Source organism: Ochotona curzoniae, unplaced genomic scaffold (genome assembly GCF_017591425.1).
Source record: "Ochotona curzoniae isolate NIBS_2020 unplaced genomic scaffold, NIBS_Ocur_1.0 contig_3819, whole genome shotgun sequence".
In the NCBI taxonomy this organism is placed as follows: Eukaryota; Metazoa; Chordata; class Mammalia; order Lagomorpha; family Ochotonidae; genus Ochotona; species Ochotona curzoniae.
In genome coordinates, this window is record NW_024466004.1 from 15,474,594 (window position 1) to 15,488,873 (window position 14,280).

The following is a 14,280-nucleotide window of genomic DNA, read 5'->3' on the forward strand; positions in this document are numbered from 1 at the left end:
CTGGGAGCTAGAGCTGGATAATGTAGCAGGTGGAACATGGAAACCCTAGCTACTGCTTTAACCCTGAATGAAACACTCTCCACAAATTTGTGGATTTTTTTTTTTAAATAAAGAGACAACCTAAGTTATACACATAGAGGATATAATAACTTTTTTCAGTGTGGAGTATAGGGATTAGGAAATTAATCCTAAATTTGTCTTAGCTTAAAATATTTTTATAGAAAATATATGTTTCCTAAAGTATTTTATATCTTTTTCCATGCTAGCTATTGCCAGGTGCGATGAATTTTCGCCATGTGCAGAGCACCTATGAAATAGTGCTTGTGTTTTTCATATTTGACAGTTTACTTGGCAAATAGTTTTTGACTCTCTGCTATGTGCTGGATACTGTTCTAGGTGCCAGATATAAAGACTTGCTTTTAAAGAGGTTGTATTGTAGTTGGATGACAAAAGCAACCAGTAAAAACTAAACACGTGTTAAATGATGATAAGAACAATTGTGGAAACAGTCTGAGGAGACACTATTTATTAAGGCTTATTGGAGAAGAACTCTGAGAAGAGTGAGAGGTGCACAGATAGCTTGAGGGGCAGAGATAGACAGTAGGAGTCCTCTTCAGTGATTTACTCCTCAGCTGCCTACAATGGCTGGGACTGTGCTGGTTTGAGCTGTAAGCTGGGAACTCATTCCACAGCTGCCCACATCTGCCTCCCAGAGTCTGCCTAAGCAGGAAGCTGGAGGCACAAGCCAGAGCTGGAAGTCAAATCCAGGAACTCAAACGTGGGACACAAGTGCCTTAACCAGCATCTTAACCGCTAATGCCTGCCCCTCGGATATATTTTTGATCTCTTGCATTTTAGGTTTGGGGATTCTTTTCATCAGAAGCAGTTTTAGAATTTTTTGTACCAACAATGAGAAATCAAACAGTTTTATCTCAACCTACAATTACTAACAATTGTTTTAACAGTTGTGTCTTTATGAGCAATTTGAGCAGTTCCAGGTTCATCCCTGAGCAGTTATGGTTGCTGCTCTTCAGTCACAGTAGTTTTGGCCTATAAATTCACCACAATCATTTAATAGAATTATATATTATTTTTACTATATTATACATTATTAATTAATTATTAATCAATTACTAATTGTTAATAATATTGAGCATTAACCTGTTGCTCCTAAGGGAAATGCAGGATTAGCTTCCTGTGAATCTCAATAGTTCTGTGAACCAGTCAATAAAGAAATCTGCTTTATGTGTGTTTCTGTTCTAAGACATGCTGATTAGTATAAATCATTGATTCATTAATATCCAGCTGGACAGCATCAAACTCATCCTTGCATGAAGTTTACCTAATCTATGTTTTTTTCTCCACAAAAAAACATTATAACCTCATGCTTAGGAACCTTAAACTGCATTTCGGCATTTTGCCTGAGGACCACTTTAGCAACAGCATCAACAACAAAGCACAAAAATACAAAAAAAAAAAAAAAAAGTGCAGCTAAATACTCTAAAAAAGGATTCTTATTTACACCATGAGAATTGAAAAAGCAGACAGAGATTCACCTTGTTTGAAATGTCCACATTTGCGCGTCAGATATTGTGCTGGTCTCAGCATGTCTGTGATTGAATGAACAAGGTAGCCAGCATTGATTTGAGGGTTGGATTGAACTGTTAGGAGGAAAATTCACAAAGACAAACTCCATGAATGATGAGGACTGATGTGTTTTAATAACTTTGACTGGAGCTGTATATCTCAGGAGCTGGTGACTACACTGAATTGTTTCAACAACCGATCTTTTCAGTTGGAAGCTGGCTTCTAAACAGCTTAAAATGTGTATGCGTATAATTTGATGGCTTCCGTTAGGGCTGAGCCTGTGAATAGGTAATGGAGGTAGCTGTCTTTTTGATGTGCTTGGAGCTAGGAAGCTCTTCTATTCAAATTTTTCACAATTGTCACCTCCTCTCATCCCATCCTGATTGCTGCAGATAAGTGTTCCTATAGGCAGAAGTGATTGAACATATTAACAAATGAGAGTCCAGAAAACCTAGATCCAGAATATGTTTTTGTTGTTGAAGTATTATTAGTAGTGTAGTAGATATGAACTCTATACTACAAATGTTAGCGTGGAGGAAGTTTTTATTTTTTTTTTTCAAAAATTACATAAAATTAAACTCCAGTCCTAGCTACTAAGGACTATCATAGCAGAAATACTTGGTAATTTAAATAGCAGAAATCCTGCTACCTCTCAGCACTGGTGGCGGCAAGTCCAGAATCAGTGTGCTGCCAGCACGGTCAAGTCCCAACGAGGACCTCTTTCCATTTGCAGATTATTCACTTTTCTCCGGATGCTCAAATGGCTTTCCCTTCCCTCCCCCCAATACATTTACAGAGATAGAGCAAAAAAAAAAAAAATATGCTCAGTGATATCTTTTCTTCCAAAGACACTAATTCAATTGGATCAGATCTTTAGAATCTCATTTAGCATTATCATTTCCATAGAGGATGTATCTCTCAAGAGTGGCATTGAGGTCATATTCTATTGCTTTCCCAGACACTAGGAAACTGGATCAGGACTCTGGATCAGAAGTGAGACAGTTCAGTCTTGAACCAATGGCCCTATAGGATGCCTGTGTCACAGATAGTGGCTATTTTCTGATTTTTCAGCAAGAATATTATTTATTGTGATGCTTTAATAACATGGAGAGTCAATTTATATAAAATGATATAGTCTAAAAATATTTTCTGCATAATTAGTAAGGTAGAATTCATGATTGTGTCAAATTAAAGTGCTTCTGGTGATATTTGAGTACTTAGTTTGTTTTTCCTAATTTGCTGAAGCATTTCTGGTCTAAAATGACCAGTGGTTATGCTTTCTGTTCTTTTTGGTGAGAGGAATTATGTTAATTGTATACTTTTTTTCCTAAGATTTTTTTTTTTAATTTGAAAGGCAGAGTTAGAAAGAGGGAGAGATAGAGATCTTCCATCCTGTGGTTCACTCTGCAAATGACTGCAGTGGTGGGATCTGAGCTGTTATGAAGCCAGAGCCAGGAGCTTCTTCCTGGTCTATTATATGGGCACAGGAGCCTGAGCACTTGGACTCTCCTCCTCTGCGTTCCCAGACCATTGACAGGGAGCTAGATAGGAAATGGAGCAGCCAGGACACAAACCTGTGCCTGTATGGAATGCTGGCACCACAGGCAGGAGCTTAACGTGCTCTCTATTTCACAGCTCCTACCCCAATCATACACTTGTTTTACATGAAAGTTGGAAAGTGAGGAATTTGAGTTTGGTTTCACTTTCATACCTACTATGTATTCCATGTTGCTTGAAACTATAATTAAGTTCCAAATGTGTACATGTAAACAGTCCTAGTATTCACCCTGTTCTTAGATATCTAAATATATTTGATTGATCTACATTGATAGTTGAATCCAGTTACCTTACCATCATGTCTTTCAACTAGTTTAGCATTTTCCTGGTAATTCTGTAATGTAGAAGACTTCAGGTAATTTTAACTTTGATCTGATTTGTACTGCTGGGTCAGTTGGAGATAGTGCTTCTGTATCATATTAAAGCTGCAAAGTAATGCATTGGCATTGAAATTATGAATGTACGTATTTTTATACTGTCAGTTTATTATTTTTAGAATCCTTAAGAAAGGTGATCATTTTAAATTTTTAATTATTTAGATATTTTTGGAAAGTCAAGGAATTGAGCTAAATCCACCAGAAAAGATGGCTCTCGATCCTTACACTGAACTTCGAAAAAAGCCTCTTCGTAAATATGTCACCCCATCGAACTTTGACCAACTTAAACAGTTTCTCACCTTTGACAAACAAGTAAGTGACCTAGGCAGCTCAGTGGATTCACTTATTTCCAACTGGGGCACAGTGTTCATTGGCAGGTTTTTCTGATATCTGTATTGGAAGTGCTTTAGAACAACACATCTATAATTTAATAATTTGGATACAATGTTACATTTCTGGTTTCACCTAGAGTTAGGATGTCAGAATGCTTTGGTTTCGTGTAAGGGATCAAAACAGATCACAGAGTCAAATCTTACATATCCCATTAACTGAATCTGAAAACCATTTAAATTGAGCTACATCTGATTTCCGTTTTACATTTCAGTTTGCTATTTATTTTCCTAAATAGGAGTTGATCTCATGGAATCCTTCAGGAAAACTTAAATGAATTACTGGGATGTTCCAAAGCTGTTGCCTAATTCTAGGTTTCTAGTGTTAAAATAATTAATTTTGCAGAATACCTATTGCAGATACTTCCATGATGAATGTTATATTAGTGTAGGAGTGCAGAATATTCTGAGCATTTTCCAACTCTGTTACAGTTTTCCTAATCCCCCTGTTTGTACATAAATGTTGTGTGTGTAAACAAAATGGTTTTTTTTCTGTACTAAGGGGGAAGAGAAAAGAGAGTGATTGCTCTCAACTTTGCAGCTCTTGTTTTTCTTTTCAAGTGGAAAATTTTACCTAGCATTAGTGTCATCTTTTAAAAAGTCCTTTGTATCAATCATGCATCTGGGATGTTTTTGTATTTTAAGATTGTGTGGATACTGTTATTAGATACGTGTTGATGGGATCAAGACAGGATTGGCTATCAATAAATGAAATTTCTCTCCAAACCAATTGTATATAATGTATTCACATGTACCTTTGTTAATATTTTTAATCACTCTATAAAGGATCCCACTGTTCTTTTACTTCAGCTTCTCTTCAGTAATATTTTAGATGAAAGCCCTTTCTTGGCACAGACTTATTAATTCTTTCCATCTGTTGACATTTGTCATGTAATTTCAGATGTCTAGTACCTTGGTGAGTGTTTTTCTTTAGCTTACTATCTGAAGTTCCCACAGTCTTTTCAGCTAATATTTTCATCACTGGCTGACGCAGACATGCCTAATTCCCTCAATTGAGCTTTCAGTTCAGGATTCTTACTGAAGTATTCTCTTTGGGCTCTCTGAAGGTTCTTCGCTTCTACGCCATCTGGGATGATAGAGATAGCATGTTCGGTGAATGTCGGACCTACATCATTCATTACTATCTTATGGATGACACAGTGGAAATTCGCGAAGTGCATGAACGGAATGATGGGCGAGACCCTTTCCCACTCCTCATGAACCGCCAGCGGATGCCAAAGGTTTTGGTGGAGAATGCAAGTATGTTTGGTTCCGTGTATCCTTTATTACCTGGAACTTCTTTTGGAAAGAGTTACTTAGTGTTTTCTTTTACACTTAGGAAGTTCTAGCAATGTTGCCCTGGGTACTCATAAAGTGGCTTTCCCACAACTTTCCTTTTTTATTAACCGCTGAATCTGGGCACAGCTCCAAAATGGAAGAAATGATCAGCACCTAGATCAAGGGAACAAAACCAGAACAGTGACAGGAGATTCACTGAGCATGTGGTACAGTGAAATGTCTCAACTGAAACTGTTTGACATTAGATTTTTTAAAAATATCTATTTTTTTTTAAGGGCAGCATTGCAAAGAAAGAGGGAGGGAATGAATCTTGTATCCACTGGTTTATTCCCCAGATGGCTGCAATGGCTCGGGTGGAGCCACATCAGAGCCAGGAGCCTAGAACTGTGTTCTGGTCTCCCATGTGGGTGGCAGGAATTTAAGCACATGGGCTATCCTCTGCCGCCTTCCCAAGGGCATTAGCAGGCATCTGGATTGGAAGTAGAGCAGCTGGGACCCGAATCAGCACTCATAGGAGATGACAGTGTTGTAGATGGCTATGCCATGATGCCAGCCCCATAATAATATATTTTTCAAGCATTTTTCAAACAGGCCTGTTTTAGCTTAAGGATATAGTTTAACATTTCCTTATTCTTGACTTTTCTTCTTATGTCACTACTTTCTGCACAGCAAGTGTATGTGTGGTTTAATTTGCGATTTTGAAGTAAAACCCTGGTGGGTTGAACTCAGTTCTTTCTTTGCTGGCTTAAAATAATATAGTATGGGTTATTGGCTAGAGTTCTCACCATGTATGCACTGGGATCCCATACGGGCACTGGTTCTAATTTGTCACTGTCCTGCAGCGACACTAAAATGACGAGGAATCTTGAGGGCCTGGAAAAACGGGAACCGCCACCGCAACCGGCACACACAACAAATGAACACAAACAAACACACCAGTGAACAAGAAAGGAGAGACGAACCAAAAGGGGAAGGTGAACCAAAATGAGCTTTATTGCCGAAAGTGGGCTGCTTATATACAGTTTTCCACCAATCACTTCTCCCCGTGGGTCCACTTGGTGCTACCTGATCGGCCAGTAGCAATGACATAATCGCTAGCCTATCCCTGTGACTTCCTGTTTGCCTGCTGGCAGGACAAATCCCACCTTCTGGCCCTTGGCCAGCCGCCATCTTGTCACGGCCCCTCATACACGTGGGGTCGGCCGCTCCCCACATTAATTCCAGTAGCCCTGTGTCCCATCCCTGCTTGTGGCCTTGGAAAGCAGCTGAGGACAGCCCAAAGTCTTGGGACCCTGTACCCATGTAGGAGACCTGGAAGAGGCCCAGGGCTCCTGGCTTCAGATCAGTGTAGCTCTGACCATTGCAGCCGCTAGGGGAGTGAGTCAACGGACAAAAGATCTTCCTCTCTGCCTCTCCTTCCCTCTGCACATCTACCTTTCAAATAAAAATAAAATAAATGTTTTTAAAAATAAAAGAAAATAATCTAGTATGTTGGCGAGAAAGAATGTCATGTGTGGCAGTGGATACCTGTTGTTCACTATTTCCCAGAACAAGCTCACTTATTTTGGCTATTGACTTAATAGTTAATAAATTTTGTTTTAAAAAACGGTCACCTTGATATCATGTAATGATATCTGTCATGTTTGGGTGACAAACAGAATTATGTAACTATTTTCATTGATTCCCCCCCACCCCCCGTTGTAGTGCATTTCTGGAAACTGGGAAGTAAGAGACTGCAGGTATTGGGCAAGACGTTTGTCTAGATAAGAAGTTAAAGGTATTAATCTGTATTAATATACAGGAATTAGATGCAGGAAGCAAAGATGTACACAGAAAGCAAATGAATAGATCCTAAAAACATAGTGATGTCTGCAAAAAGTCATGTGAGATATATGAAGCAGTACAATGAGATAAGGTGAAATACATGCAAAATATGCCGCATAGTACATAGTCAACTGAAAAACTGCACATGTAAATGGTTGCGTATCAAGGGAAGAAGGATGAGACCAAAGAAAAGAGAGATGTAAAGATGGTTGTCATTTTACAATTAGGAGAATTCATGTTCAACATAGTCTGGCCACTGTCTACTACGAATATTTTTTAAAAAGATTTATTTTATTTCTATTGGAAAGGCGGATATACAGAGAGGAGAGACAGAGAAGAAGATCTTCTGACCAATGATTCACTCCCCAGGCGGCCACAACGGCTGGAGCTGAGCCAATCCGAAGCCAGGGCCGTCCTTGACTGCTTTCCCGGGCCACAGGCAGGGAGCTAGGTGGGAAGTGAAGCTGCTGGGATTAGAACTGGCACCCATATGGGATCCCAGGCGTGCAAGGCGAGGACCTTAACCACTGCGCCATTGCACCGGGCCTTACTACGAATATTTTTAAGATGTATTTTAGTTTTTATTGGAAAGCTAGAGTTACAGAGACAAGGAGAATCATGGAGAAAGATCTTCCACACACTGGTTCACTCCAGAAGTGGCTGCAACAACAAGCTGATCCAAAGCTGGGAGCCACGAGCTTTTCCCATGTCTCCCGTGCAAGTTCAGGGTCCCAAGGGCATGGCCATTCCCTACTGCTTTCCCAGGCTACAGGCAGGGAGTTGATGGGAAGTAGAACAGTTGGGACTAGAACCAGCAGTTGCAAAGTAAGGCTCTTGCCACCAGACTAAGGCGCAGAGCTCTACCACAGATATTTCTGTGCTCATCCTCCTCATATGTGCTAAGTTAGGACTAATATTCTAAATTTGGCCTTCCAGAATTCTTAAATTCTTAAATGAATCTATAATTCCTTTAGTCTGGAGCTAATGAACATTGAATTTACAGATTAAGAGAAATAATAGGGTCCTGGTGCAATAGCCTAGTGGTTAAAGTCCTCGTTTTGCATGTGCCAGGTTCCTGCTTAAGTGGATTTTTATAGCAACTCTATTTGAAAAGCAAAAACTGGTAGCAATGTAAATTTCTAAGAACAAAATGAGTAATAATTTTTGCCCAACAATACTTTGGAGCAGTTCAAAAAGTAAAAGGAATCAGTTACTTAAACGTACAGCAACATACATGAATCTCAAGGTAATTATACCAAGAAGTAAATTTTAAAAAGATTACACACTGTTGGGACTAGCATTGTGGCACAGTTAGTTAAGCTGTCTGTTTGCAACACTAGCAGCCCGTATTAATTGTGATCTGGCCCAGCTTGGGCCACTGTAGCCACTTGAGGATTGAACGAGCAGTTGAAAGAATATATGTGTGTGTGTCAATGTGTTACTTAAAAAAAATAAACTTTTAAAACAAATACTATCTGATTCAACTTGTATGCATTGCTTAAAATGCAATGTAAATAACAAAAGCAGAAATGATTACATAAAGATGGGAAGCAGTAGTTACATTTAAAGGTGAGAAGTCTCAAAATTCATTTTTATTTATTTGAGAGAAAGACAAATAATCCACTGGTCTGCTTTCCAAATGGCTGAGCAAAAACAGAAGCCACGTCTCAATGCGGCCCAGGTATCAGTCTCTAACAACGCATCGTGCCCTAATGTCTATTTGTAGCATATGAATATCACCTCATCATTATACCTCATGAGTTTCCTTGGTATTTGACAGAATCAGAGCCTTAGATGCTTATGTAGGAGAGAAGATATGTGCAAATAAGTGTTAGGCATTCTTATTTAAAAGAAAAGACAGAATAAAGAAATTAAGTGAAAGGAAACAATAAAAATAATAAAATTAAAAATAAAGACAATTTACTAAAAAGAATAAAGTGATAAACTGTCAAAAAGATTTATCAAAGGAAAACACATATAACAATACTAAAAAAAAGAAGACATAAAGAAGACACATATAACAATACTAAAATAGAGGGTACACTGAACACTTAAATATGAAAAAAAAAAGAACCATGTCAACAAGTTTCTGTCCTGAGTAGTGAGTGATATTTATTTTTTAAGAAAAGCCTAACATTCATGAAGAATTAAAAAAAAAAAGAAACAAGGGATTCAATTAAAAAAAAAAAAACCCTCACTGAAAAGAAAATGCCAGATCCAGATAATTTTGCAGAAGCTTTTTGCTAAGCATTTAAAGAACAAATGATCTCAAACTTAGTGATGGCTCAAATAGTGAGAGTCCTGTCACCCACATGGGGTCCTGCGTAGAATAAGCTCCCTCTCCTAGCTATGGCCCTGGGCCGTTGTGGCCATTTGCAGAGTGGATTGGCAGATGGGATATATTTCTCTCTCTCTCTCTCTGTCTGCCTCATAAATAATTTTAAAAACAAAAATTCAAAACTTATAAAGACCAGTGAAACTAAAAGACACCATGAAAAATAAAAACTAGTCAGTCTTACCCATGAATATATGTATCAAAAATCTAAATAAAATATCAGTATATAAAACCCAGCAACATAGAGGGTATTTTAACAAATTTGTGAAAAAAAATTTTAAAATGTATTTATTTTTTTGTGCAAAAAAATTTGAAATGCATGTATTTTTTTCTAATATGCATTTTCAATGTACTTTTTTACTTCCTATTATACTTAGACTCAAAAATTTTTGCACCGAAATAAACATATGTTGTCATTACATTTCCATGAGGAGTCTGCACATATTGAAGTTTGTTTTTTAATTTAAAGTATAAAAACCTCTTTAACATATAATACTTGTACATTTTAATAGAAAACAATGCAATGTTTCAACACAAGTATGGAAGGTAAGCTGATCAAATTAGGCAATTAGCATTTGCATTTTCATAGTTTTTTCCTTTATGTTTAGAACCAATCAACTCCTTTCTTTTTTTAAAGATTTATTTTTTTCTTGGAAAGGCAGATTTACAGAGGAGAAATAGACTTTCCATCCACTGATTTATTCCCCAAGTGGCCCTGTCAGCCAGAGCTGAGCTGATCTGAAGCCAGGAACTTCTTCTGGGTCTCCCATGCTTGTTCCTGGTCCCAAGGATTTGAACCATCCTCTAAAGGGAAGTGGAGTAGCCTGGATATGAACCGTTGCCTTTATGGGATGCTGGTGTATGCAAGGCAAGGATTTAGTCACTGAACCATCATCACACCAGGCCCCAACCAATTCCTTTATTCTCAGTTCTTTATACAGTTCCATGAACTTTCATGGAAATTTTTACATTTTTATTTATTTACTTATTTTCATTTCATTTGAGAGGCAAAGAAATAGAAAAAGGGATAAAAGGAAATAGCAAGAAAGAGATCTTTCAGTTGCTGGTACACGCCCCAAATGCCCACAGCTGCCCAGGTGTGTGCCAGACTAACACCAGGACCAAAATGGAATTCCATCCAGGTCTCCCATGTGGGTGGCAGGACCCTAGTACTTGTGCCGTTACTTACTACCAGGATATGCATCTGCAGGAAGCTGAGATGGAAAGAGAAAAGCTGAAACACAAGTGAATTAGGCACTTGAACATGAGAAGACGGTGTTTCAAGTGGTACTATGCCAGGCATCTGCCTATCCACCAAGTTTTTGAAGCACCATTATATAAACAATTTATTGAACCAAAAAAGGCAAATGGCATGATAGTATACATACGTCCAACAGAACATCTGGAACATTACATCCAGAAGGGAAGTTATTTAGTTAGAAGCTGTGTATCCCATTTCCCATCATGTCCTAGGGAGCTGGATGATTAAGACTAATCTGGCAGAAGGATGTCAGACTGTAGAGCTTTTCGGATGCATGACTGAGAAAGTACCAGTCTTTCTTTGCCATGGTCAAGAGTTAGGGGTGAATACTTTATGTAAGGAATAGCAAAAAATTAGCCTTCTTATTCTGATTTTTCATCTTAGCAGTTACCAGTTAAGAACACGCTAGTCGATTTCTTATTTCCCAGGTCATCAGAGTTGTGTGTCCAGGTTTTGTGATGACAATTGTAAGATGTGGCATAATAAAAGAATTGACTAACTCATGATTTCCATGGAATCCAGTGTACAGGGAATAAATCTTAAGCAAATTCACCTTTAGTTCTTATCAAACAGTATGACAAAATTGGATTTATTCCAAAAACAAGGCAAGTTTGACTCTACATGTAAAAATCTATTGGTTATGAATATAAATGGAGTACTATAATCATCTCGTTGACTTTGATTGCATTCTGCCACCCGGTCTGGGTCACACTGACTTAGCAGAAGTGATTACTGTTGAAGTAAAACCATTATTTGTGTGATTGTTTGGAACTTATATCTCCCCAAATAGATTATTTTCTCCATGCAAGCAGTAAGTATATCTATATACTCAGTATTTAGCAATGTACTTCATATAATATTTTGTTGAATAAATGGCCTATTGACCTATAGTTTATCCTTATTGGAGGGCATTTGTTCTTCCTCCCTGTCATGATTTCTTTGAAGCATTAATTCTACTAAGATTAGTGACTTATACTGATTATTTAAAGCTGAATATGAGAGACAGATTTTACAGGAACCATTTAGGGTATTACATGTTTTATCAATATGTGGAAATACACAGCTGTTTCTGGTGGGAATGCAAAGGAGTCCCTGATCTTTGACCAGAACAGAAAGGTTCTTAAGAATGCCTGGCTTCTGTGTATCAGGGTTGCTGCATATACTCATTCCTTCTCTTCTCTCTAACCCACTGCTTCTCTTAGAGAACTTCCCTCAGTGTGTGCTGGAAATATCTGATCATGAGGTGTTGGAATGGTTTACTGCCAAAGACTTTATTGTCGGGAAGCCACTCACTATCCTTGGGAGAACATTCTTCATTTATGACTGTGACCCGTTTACTCGTCAGTATTACAAAGAGAAGTTTGGAATTGCTGATTTACCGCCTGTTGATATAAGCAAGCAGGAACCACCTCCTGTAAAACAGGTAAAGGAATAGATGTTCTGAGTATCATGAAAAAAATTGATTTTGTGCTGTAGAATAAAATTGCTTCTATATGAATACTCCATTAAAAATGGACTAAGTATGTATAATAGCATAGCTCAGGCCCCAGTCAGATCCCTAGGCTGACGTAAAAGTCAGTGAGTGACTGTGGAATGCTTTCCCAGGTAAAACTGAGCGGCACAGTGTGTGATTTGTTGTTGCTACTTGACTTGGCAAGATGGTGGCTCACAGGTTGCAGCTGGCTGTGTTGCACAGCTGGCTACAGCAGCATTTCTGTCTTCTCCCATCTGGTCCCAATCTTTGTTCTTTTTCACTTTCTCCATTGAAAATTTACATCAGTTACACCCCTGGAAACGTGCTGCCTTCTTTATTCTTTTCATACCCCAAGACAGCTGAAGTTGGCGTGACTATTCTCCACTCAGCCCACTTGCATCTTTCTTTACAGTGAATTTCTAATTTCCCTCATATAGGCAGTTGTTTTCCAGTGCCCTAATCTTGTACGTCTGACTTCCAAAAGAGGAAAAGGAGGAAGAATGAAATGGGGAAATGGAATGGCAGCACTTTTGATTCTCCAAGGGGTGTCTGCACATATGTGATCTGAGTAATGGGTGATGCAAGGATAGATCCTCCGTATTTGGACATTAGAATACTCTTTTTCTCTGTTTCCTGCAAGCTGTTCGCATTGCCCATCATAGGATAGGAGTGTAGGGTAGGTAGCTGTTACTGTAGTAAGGACAGAAAATTTTGGAAATTATTCACAACTTAGTGTTCACACTTTTCTCTGGAGGTTAGAAACCTTTGTTAGTTTCCAGAATCCCAACATGACTACTTTAGATAGGTCCTGCCAGTGCAGTTTTGTCTAGGCGGGAAGCAGATTGCTGGCATTGTCTGCTCCACCATACCCTCCAAATTGTTCCTGTATTACTTTTTTGTAATTATTTTAAAAACTTTTTGTTAGCAATTATTTATTTTTTAATACATCTATTTATTTTCATCTACTTGAAAGATAGAGCAAAAAAGAGAGATTTTTTTTTTTTCATCTGCTAGTTCACTCCTGAAATGCCTGGGGCAGCCAGGGGTGGACAAGGCTGAAGCCAGGAGTCAGGGACTCCCCCAGGGTCTTCTGCATGGATAGCAAGATCTTGAAGCACAGGGCCATTCTCTGTGTCCCAAGATCCATTAGATTAGCAGGATGCTGGAATGGAGTGAAGTGGCCAGGATTCAAGCTGGCACTCCAATGTGGGATATGGGCATCCCAAGTAGAAGCTGAGCACACTGTACCATAATATTCATACCTGCTCATTTTCACTTAACGGATGTCTTCAAATTCCAGATCCCTAGGGAATTTTATTCTTCTTTGTTAAATCATTTCACTTAAAAGATGGTTAGAATCAAAACAGATTGATTCACTGAAGACACAGGAAGATGATTTCCTTTCATTGCAACATTGTCTTCCTTAGAACGACATGGAATCACACAATTCAGTTCTCTGCACAGAAGTCCACTGTGGTCTGACAATGAATTCAAAGAAAAGAAGCAATCTCATAAATTTGAGCCTTAGAATTCTAGCAAAGCCCAGCATTGCCTAACGCAGAGAAGGTGTAATATATTTCTTGAACTGTATGGAAGGAGGTTGCCTTTCGCAGCCTTTATTTTGTTTCCAAAAATGGCAGTAGTATCTTAGGCAAGCCTTTTAGGGCCAATGTTACATTAAAAATAGAAGGAGGATTTTAATTTAGCCTTCATGAGTTCACAGGGACAATAAAATTTCTGGAAGTTTGGGTAATAATAGCATCTCTTTCTGTCAGTTTTTTCTTTAATATAAGTTTAATGGGCAGCATTTGATGCAATACCAGAAAAGATACTACCAGAAAAGCTACATAATTGAAACACTACCAAAAAAGATACATAATTTGATCAAGTGGACTATTTCATTACTTGATTATAGATTTGGGATAACAATTTGAAGAACTTACCTAAGATCATATCGTAAAGGCACAAAGACATACCTATTGTACTTCAGACATTCTATGAGAAGGAGTTGTATTAACCAAGAGGTCAGGAGCAGAGGTATTGACATACAGCAACGTCCTTTTCTTAGTGAAAGAGATTTGATCTGTCTTTTAAATTTAGAATACTTTTGTTCCCAATCTTTGTTACTAACATCTTTTTTTTTTTCTCCTAGTCTTAGGAGCAAAAAAAGGAAAGAA

The 14,280-nt window shown here is 38.2% G+C and overlaps 1 protein-coding gene across 1 annotated transcript in view; it reads left to right on the forward strand.

Annotated features, from left to right (window-relative positions):
• The window catches only part of EFHC1 (EF-hand domain containing 1), a 44,085-nt gene that overhangs the window by 14,837 nt on the left and 14,968 nt on the right, over positions 1 to 14,280 (forward strand). Inside the window, exons 4-6 of the mRNA XM_040983534.1 lie at positions 3,684 to 3,833; positions 4,978 to 5,170; positions 11,832 to 12,052. Of these exons, the coding sequence (XP_040839468.1) occupies positions 3,684 to 3,833; positions 4,978 to 5,170; positions 11,832 to 12,052 (564 nt within the window). The remainder of the gene's footprint in view (positions 1 to 3,683; positions 3,834 to 4,977; positions 5,171 to 11,831; positions 12,053 to 14,280) is intronic.